The 8929-nt window shown below is 35.4% G+C and overlaps 1 protein-coding gene across 2 annotated transcripts in view; it reads left to right on the forward strand.

Moving 5' to 3' along the window:
* The window catches only part of LOC105248678 (beta-1-syntrophin), a 328673-nt gene extending 320135 nt beyond the window's left edge, over positions 1-8538 (forward strand). For both annotated transcript variants that reach the window (XM_025412797.1, XM_025412798.1), the window contains 3 exons: positions 4719-4933; positions 6455-6672; positions 7021-8538. In XM_025412797.1, coding sequence (XP_025268582.1) covers positions 4719-4933; positions 6455-6672; positions 7021-7113 — 526 coding nt within the window. In that variant the 3' untranslated portion in view covers positions 7114-8538. The remainder of the gene's footprint in view (positions 1-4718; positions 4934-6454; positions 6673-7020) is intronic.
* The last annotated feature ends 391 nt before the right edge of the window (positions 8539-8929 follow it).

Raw genomic sequence — 8929 nt, forward strand, 5'->3', positions numbered from 1 at the left:
TGCGTTTAAATACGTTGGATGGCTGTCATTGCAGAGATTACATGTTGACAATTTACAATCATTAAATTTCTCGATGACGGTAATCAACAAATATAGGTGTTGCGAGTGTCAATAGGATTGCGCCAAAAGTCGATACTTGTTATGACGAGATCTCGGGTCTTAATCGGATTTCTCCGCGATTAAATATTCTATGCCATTTCTGTCGTCGATCGTTATTATTTTCGAGGTTGAATGACATTTTGGTCGCACGCTTTTACACGTGCATATCGCGTCGCGAAAACATATGTCCTTCAGGATGCGTAGCGAGTTAATTTTGAATGCAACAAATGTTAAAGTATACGTGCGTATTTATTTATGTTTATGCATGTGTGCATAATAAATTCAACAACTTGCGAATATTGCGGAGTTTGGTTTAAAATTTATAAATGAGAATCACACAATTAATAAACAAATTGAATAAAGCGCGGATGCAATCAAAATTATTTGCGTTGGAAAATTCATGAAATACTAATAAAAGCACAATGAAAAATAAAAGAGGTTTCTTATATAAAGAAACAACATTATGAAATACTATATTTAAACTTTAATATATTTGAGGATGAAAGGAGAACTGAGGTTTTAAATCCCAATATTTACTTCCTATCTCCAATACTTTTCTCTTCCTATTCCTTCAGATCCTTTTTCTCAAATCTTATGGTTTCTTATTCTTTCAGATCTTCTTTTTTTCTCCTTCTCCTTTGATTATATCCTTTATATGCGTTCGATGTTTCATAAAATTTGCATCCAGCTTCGAATGCATGTCCTTCCTGACAAGACTGGATTTGATTTTTTTTTTCTTTCAAAAATTTCAACTGATACAATTCAAACGTAATTAAATTGGCGAGTGGACAAAAAGATGTCATCCTTCAATTATCTTTGGATATAAATCAAGTCATTCAAAATGTAATTTCGTCCATAGTTATTCAAATGATATTGAATATCGAAAATTTTGAAATTCAGGCAACAGGGCTGGGGAAAATTCACCTCTAAATTCGAACAATACGCAAAATGTTACGTTTATTTTTTATTGCACGTTTAAAATTGTAATGAATGTAAAATTTATATCGTAACGTTATATGTAAAAACTATTACCGTTTAATGTAAAAGTGTCCCTTTGTAAACACGCGGAAAAATAAAATGCAAATGTTATGTGTATCGAGGATGCCGGAAATCCCGTCCCGTTGCATTATTTTATATCGCGTTGGACCCTTCGCGCGTCATTGTTGCGAATTAATGTCAGGTTCATTTTTTTTTTAACTACGAGCGCCTCGCGTTTTCGAGCGGCTTAAATGCGGTGTCAGGCAGTCACGCCGTTTGAATGATCGGTGATCCAGCTAAGCCTCGTTTAAATTTTAAGTGAAAAAGGCCCGGAAGCCCGTAACACAGGCATCGATCGTTCCGTGGCAGCTTACGAGTCCGCGTCCTCTGTTTTTCTATCGCGTCCATTATATATATAGGATATACGGGACATTCCGAGTATCATTTTCTCCCGAACGAAAATCCCGAGGAAGAGAGCAAAAATACTATTTGTTTCACTGTTGAGAAATCGGAAGTCCTTCTGCGCGCGTATTTTATAAAATATATTTTTTACAATATCTCTTAAAATAAATTCGCTAAAAGTGAATTTTTTAAAGCGGTTTTAGTTTTTATATAATATCATCGGGAAAATATGGAAGAATTAGAAATATTTTCTTTTAATCTCCTCAATCATATCGTTGTTCATTTACTCCATTTTAAGGCATATTTATTTGCCATTCTTGTATATTCAGCCAACAGTGTGAGATAATGCTATTCAAGTTATTAATTAAACTTGACTACTGCGTTTGAGCAGCGAGTACAGATAATACTAAGTTAATCACAATAGAAACAAACTTGCTGTACTAACTATTATCACGCAGGTCAATATAATATAGTTCATGTAGACGATATTCTCATTGTTTGGCAAACTTGATTCCGAGACGATATCCGGCCATTTATTTTCTCGTATTCTTATGTTACAACTTTTATTTAATCTGGTCGTAAAAATTATCAGAAAATTTAATGATGCCGTAGATCCTATTTATTAATTTTTTTGATAGCCAAATATTAAATGATTATCGAGATATTTTCCAAAATCGGAGAGATTTCATCGAAAGAAAATATTCCACGAATTTCGTGTTGTCGCTATTAATCATGTTCTTCCTCGCCGAACGATTCAGACATTCGTTCACGCAAAGTTTCTTTTCGAATGGTAAAAGACGAAGGGAAGCGCGAAAAAGAAGTGGAATACGTCAGGAGGCTCTATTTCCGGTCGAAGGGGCCCGAATCGGGCCCGACGCGAAAGCGCGAAATGGCCGACTTAAAGAAGTTTTACTGCGAGACAAACCGGAAGTGATTCGGCTATCCCGAGGGAAACTTTCTTTCCTTCCTGCGGGCTTTTTCGTCGGATTACGGCCGCCGACGAGCATCCATTCTCGTTTAACGCTTTTATTTACCGTTTGCGGCTGTCTCGCCGGCTTCCTCCCGCTTATCGGAATTTTCTTTCGTCGCGCTTCCACCTTCTTTTGCATTCTTTTTTTTTTCGCCGTCTTCGTGATACGCGTTAGCGATAACGACCAATGAATATCCATTATGTCGAGTAAAATCGAATTATTTTGGACATGTCGCACGATTCTCAGTCTATTTTGATCAAATAATACGTGAAATATTTTTAATACATGTAAAAAAAGATAAAAGAAAATTGTGAAATTTAAGGTCAATACAATAATAATCAAATTAACATTAAAGGGCCGACAATACGAGCAAATTAATAAGTTAGAAATAAAAATAAATAAAACAGTTAATTATAAGTTCATTCTTTATCTACGCTCTGATGATTGTTTCACATTTTGACTAGTTTATAATTGTATTTTGCGACCAATTACGGACCAATTTAATATATTGTTTTTTGTTTAAATATCATATTGAAGAAGACTAAGTTAAGTCGAAACGTTTGTGATCTTTTAATTAAATGAACTTATAATTAATTGTTTTATTTATTTTTATTTCTAACTTATTAATTTGCTCGTATTGTCGGCCCCTTAATGTTAATTTGATTATTATTGCATTGCAATACACGAGCCTTCTAATTGTCATTATATTTATTATTTTAAGGTCGATATAAATATATCTTCACAATTAAATAATTATATTCTTCAAATAGATTGATCGGTGTTTAAGCAATTTCTATTAGTTTTTAATGGTTGAGCTTAGAAATGATATTTAAATTGCATACTCAGCAACATTGCAACAGAATATTGCAGCAACATTGCTGCAATGTTGTAATATTGCTGCAAAATTCTGTGTTTGCTGGGTAATCTTTGACAGATTTATATTTCTTCCAACTCCTTCAATTGTTTCCATACAGCACAGACCATTAAGTAAGTAAGATTGTGGTAATGTTACGGTGCAATGTATTTGTAATATTAAAACGCGTTTTGTTACAAATGCAGACCGTTTTAAATTTAATAAATAAACTTCGAAAATATTAAAAAAATGTTTAAGATAGATAGGAAAAAAACGTTTCCCTTTAAAAAAATTTCACGCCTTTAAAAAAATATCTTTCAGTGTTTTTTATTAATAAATTTATTAATAATTAATGTTTTATCCATAAATGTTTCTTATTAAATATTTATCTCAATAATATGCATACAATTATTTTACGTACTCTCGACACCAGAATATTTTAATGCATGCAATAAATGAACTATTAAATAAATCCTTCTATTATTACTATAATACGAAAGGATATGAAAGTGATGATTCGCTAAATACGCTAAAAATACTTTGCCTTGTTCTGAAGAAGGGTGGAAGGGAGAAAGAGTGGCCATTAGGTACATCGAATGATTCCGGGAGTACGCATTTTTTCCAGTCCAAGTGTGCCATTTTTTGCGTCCTTTATTACACGGGGGATGTTCTTTCTATCGTTCTTTGTTTTTCTTTTTTTTCGGCGAGAGAAAAGAAAAAAGAGAGAGAGAGAGAAAGAAGGGGAGGAGGAGGCGGGGGTGGCTCGCCAGTGTCCCTCGGAAAAATCTATAAATCTAGCGCGCGGGCCCGCGAACGTCAGGACCATTCGTCAGCGGGCAGATTGGGGTGGAAGGGGAATGGGATTCGAGGAGATCGGGGGTGGGACACGGAGCGAGCAGGGGGAGGGAGGGAGTCGGGGGTCGGAGATACGCGTTCCGAACCCGTATCAGGTGAGCGCTGCAGCTTCGTCCCACATGCAATAAAGCCGCGACGATTTTACGAGCGAGGCGAGCCGGATGACGAGGTAATTTACCTACCTACCCCCGCCGGGAAAGGGGCGCGGGGGGGGGGAACGGGGACGACGGGGATGAATCCATGCCGTGACTCGCTACAAGGCGCTTCGATCGTTTCGATAAAGGTCGCCGCTTTTTCCCCTACACCCCGCCTCGCGATGAAGCTTTTCTTTCTCTCTCTCTCTCTCTCTCTCTTTCTCTCTTCAATCTTCATTCGGAAAACTAGCACATCTATCGATTTGATGCGCTAAGATGAGAAGACCCTTAACGCGAGGAGCGAGAACTCGGTTGCGTTCGATTCGAGGTAACGATAATGCGAACCGTGCGACCGATGGGGATGAATAATGCACGCTCTCGAGGCTTCAGTGGCTCGAATCTCGAACTGGTTGCGGACTGTTTCAGACTGGTTTCATCCCCGACGCGGCAGAACGAGGCGGCGAGCAGCAGCAGCGGTTCGGCTCAACACGGGGCGACGTTCGCGGTTCGGGTTGGCACGATCGACGGGGTGATCACGCATCATTTACGAGCCGAGACACGAAGAGATCTGGCGGCCTGGGCGCGGGCGATCGTCCAGGGATGTCACGCGGCCGCCCACTCCTTACGGGAATACACCGTTCGTAAGTAATCTCGCGCACGTCAGCCATATGATTCACCGATAAAATGGACCGCCCTTTAATCAGCAAGGACCTGTACGAAAATTCGAAAATGCTCGAAACGGTGGCAGGAAAATCGATGAATCGACAGTTCCTCGAAAAATTGAGAGCGGGAGCGGGGATTTGAAATTGCGCATCCAGTGGAAGGAAATGCCTGGAATGAGAAATACTTTAAGAAATAGCGAGGCCGAGTTTTTCCATTCTTTTTTTCCTTTTTTTTTCTCTAAAAAAAGAAAGAGGAGAAAATGCAACGCGGATGATATCTATACCCGACATCTATACTCTTGTCGTTCTCCGCGCTCGGTTCGATGAATTTTAATTTCTTTTCAGCAACGACAAACGGCAAATAATAAATCGAGATGAATGCCTCTCTCGCCTATTTCGTACGCGTCTTTTTGTTTGTGTCTCGCGTCGAACTCGTCGATGATAAAGAACCGATGCGGTAGAAGCGCGTAATGGGAAATGAAAAATATATACATGCTGTCTCATAAAGAGAGAGATAGTGTGTCGCGGGAAAAATTCAGTTGTAAATTCAATATTTAGTTGGCAATTATACGCGATGGCAACTCGACGATCGCTTAAAAAGGATTATCCAGCCATTTTTTATCGATTGCGTTTACGGTTGTCAAAAGAGGAAGTACGCGTTTTTTCACGCTAATGCCAGTTGCATTCAATACTACTGTATTTATGTGCAATTCATAGCTTCTTTTATAATGTATCCAATTAAAATTTTGTCAAGAAGAAATATATTGATAATCTATTAAGAGATTTATATCTTTTAAAAAGCTTTTTAGCTTAATTAGAAGAGTTTTTCTAAATATTTTTTTTATTATTTTATAGTTCGTCACATTATTTATAACAGAAATTTTAAGAAAAAGTCTGAGAAATTTATATTAAAATTTAACATGAAAAAATAAAATAAGAAAATACAATTTTCGAATTATATTAGGTTGATTAGAATTTATATAAGAATTTATATAATATAATAATTTATATTAGAATTTATATATCTAAAAAATTTATATTAAAATTTAACATGAAAAAATAAAATAAGAAAATACAATTTTCGAATTATATTTGGTTGATTAGAATTTATATAATTTATTAATACAATTTTCTTATATAAATTCTATTATAATTTGTATAAGAAAATTGTATTAATAAATTATATAAATTCTAATCAACCTGATATAATTCAAAAATACTATTTTCGAATTATATTAGATTAATTAGAATTTATATAAGAATTTATATTAGAATTTATATATTTGAGAAATTCATATCAAAATTTAATAAAAAAATAAAATAAGAAAATACAATTTTCGAATTATATTAGGTTAGTTAAAATTCATATATATGCGTTTATTAAAATTTGATATAAAAATGATAGAAAAATGAACCTTTTGAATTACATTGACTGACTGGAATTTATTAGAATGGCTTTTCGTGGGTAACTTTAATTTTATAACATTGCACGTGTTATAGGTTGCACATGGCAAGGTAAGGCCTGTCAGTTGGTTGTCAACCACGAGGAAGGATTCGCGCTTTATGCCGCTGGAACGCGGAACACTGCCGGTAACGGGGTAAGTCCCGGATCGCCGCCCACGCCGCTCTGGAGACGATCCTTCGACAAATTGAAAATGTCCGCGGACGACGGCGCCCGTCTCCTGTGGCTCGATTTTGGCGGCGAGGATGGCGAAATTGTAAGTACTAGACATGCGAATTTTTCAGTATATCGAGATCAAGAAGATCGATTTTTGATATTTTTCCGAACGAAAATATCAATTTAAAAATATTAATTTAAATTATAAATACAAATTAAATTAAATTAAATTATCAATATTAATTTAAATTACAAATTAAAAAAAGACACTTGCTGTAATTACAAATTTTTCCATTTCATCACTTACAATATTTAATGGGATTATTTTAAATGTAAATTATCAGGTGATTCATGTTTTTTTATCGGTGAATAAAAATGATTAAAGTTGCTATTTATCCTATATGGCTTCAATTTTGTCATCAGTAAGTAAAAGTTGATTCTGTTATAGGAGCTCGACCTGGAGAGCTGTCCAAAACCGATCGTGTTCGTTCTGCACAACTTTCTTTCGGCGAAGATTCACCGACTCGGTCTGAGCGCATAGGGGCACGAGGGGGCCCTCACAGAGGCCCCCGATTTACCCCCTCACACTACCAGGTCTGTTACCAGCGTCTTTCTTCATTGAACCAGAATGAATCACGGCGCGAAAGAGAAAAGGGCTTTTTCTCTCTTCGAGGATTCGATATTAAGGGGGTTTGATGAGGCACGTTTAAGGGGTGCAAGGACTATCCTTGCTCGTCGCGTCGCCTACACTTCTGTTTCGCGGCTTTAAAATGTGAAGAAGAAATAGGTTCGAAATGAAGAAGAGAAACGGTGAGATAATTCGGGAATGACTGATGAGACAGAAAATTCAGAGAGAATAACAGTCCGAGGATTCTAAAATTGCAAGATCCTTGTAAGAGTCAATCTAATAAAGTTGCCATATATACAGTGTTCTCTGAGTATTTAATATCTCCGATTATTTGACAAATTTGAGAATCGAGAAATTTAAGATTCTAACCATCAGATATTTGAGGTTTCAGATAAATACCTATTAGTCTGAAATCTCAAATTCTGAGGGATTTTTTAAAATCATTTTCAAAATTCCCAAAAATGACAATCTTCAACTTTTTTCAAGAATTTCCAATAACAAGTAAAATATTCACAATTATATATCTCACTCTTTGAAATTAAAAATATTCTTTCAACATCGAAAAATTTAAAAATTCAAAAAACATCCCAACGGCCTAATTCTTTTTATCAAATTCGCAAAGATCTAAATCCGCACATCCTAGAATTCTCGGACTCGGTGCGACGATTCCAGAATTGGAATCGTCAAACAGATACATGAGGATGGAAAGAAGACTATATGTGTATAAGTTTGATAGTCCACATAGAATCTTCAAGGGAAGCTCGATTGCGATAAATCGACTCGAGACGATCCTTAAAACTCGGGCGGCGGTCCCTTTTCTCCTTTTTTTTTCTCCAACGATAATCGATACGAAGCCATCCACGAGACGATATATTGAAGAAAGTACGACACGCAACAAGGACAGAGGGGCAAAGGGGTGAGGAGGAACACCCACGCCACTAATCACACGCCTAAGTAACTAATTATATAATTAACTATTTACCTAATCATAAGAGTATATATAAGACTAATCGCAAAAGAACTGACTTGGCGGATTATCGATAAATATTCACTGATCCTGTGTCGGATGTCGAATTGTGGTTAATGTAACAAGCATGGAAAGCAGATGGACGCGATCGTTTAAACGACATTATGATACTTTGATGTATTTCAATTCGATAATAAAATAAATGATCTGAATTTTGGGAAATAACGATGCGCAATCGTACAATCACAGTCTGATTTGCCGCTAAAGATATGTTAAAGATATTTCCACGCAAAAAAAAAAATGTTTTGCTAAATTAAATTTTATTTCAATATCGTATTTCATCCATGGTGTCCGATTTGTAAAATAAATATTTTACAGAAAATGATATGTTTGGGAATTAATAATTAAATTTTATCGCGTACATATTTTCATTTAATTTTAACTTAATTAATTTCATTAAATCAATTTAATTAAATTACGATATTTTAGGTAAATGCTATTTTTAATTTCGCCAATTTATTTTATCAATTTGTTTTAGTACTTTCGATAATATGTTATTCGTAAATTGATGTGACGATGTATGTACAGACGAGATATTTTATAACCTGATAAGCTTTACGTGCGCGCACACAAATATATTGATATTTTATTTAGTTAATATTCGTATATATTTTTCATCATTCGTATTATATTCGGTTAAATAAATTTTCAACGCACTTTAATTATTCTCGTACAATAAAACACTTTGCGGTAAAAATAAAA

Source organism: Camponotus floridanus, unplaced genomic scaffold (genome assembly GCF_003227725.1).
Source record: "Camponotus floridanus strain SB8 unplaced genomic scaffold, Cflo_v7.5 scaffold57, whole genome shotgun sequence".
In the NCBI taxonomy this organism is placed as follows: domain Eukaryota; kingdom Metazoa; phylum Arthropoda; class Insecta; order Hymenoptera; family Formicidae; genus Camponotus; species Camponotus floridanus.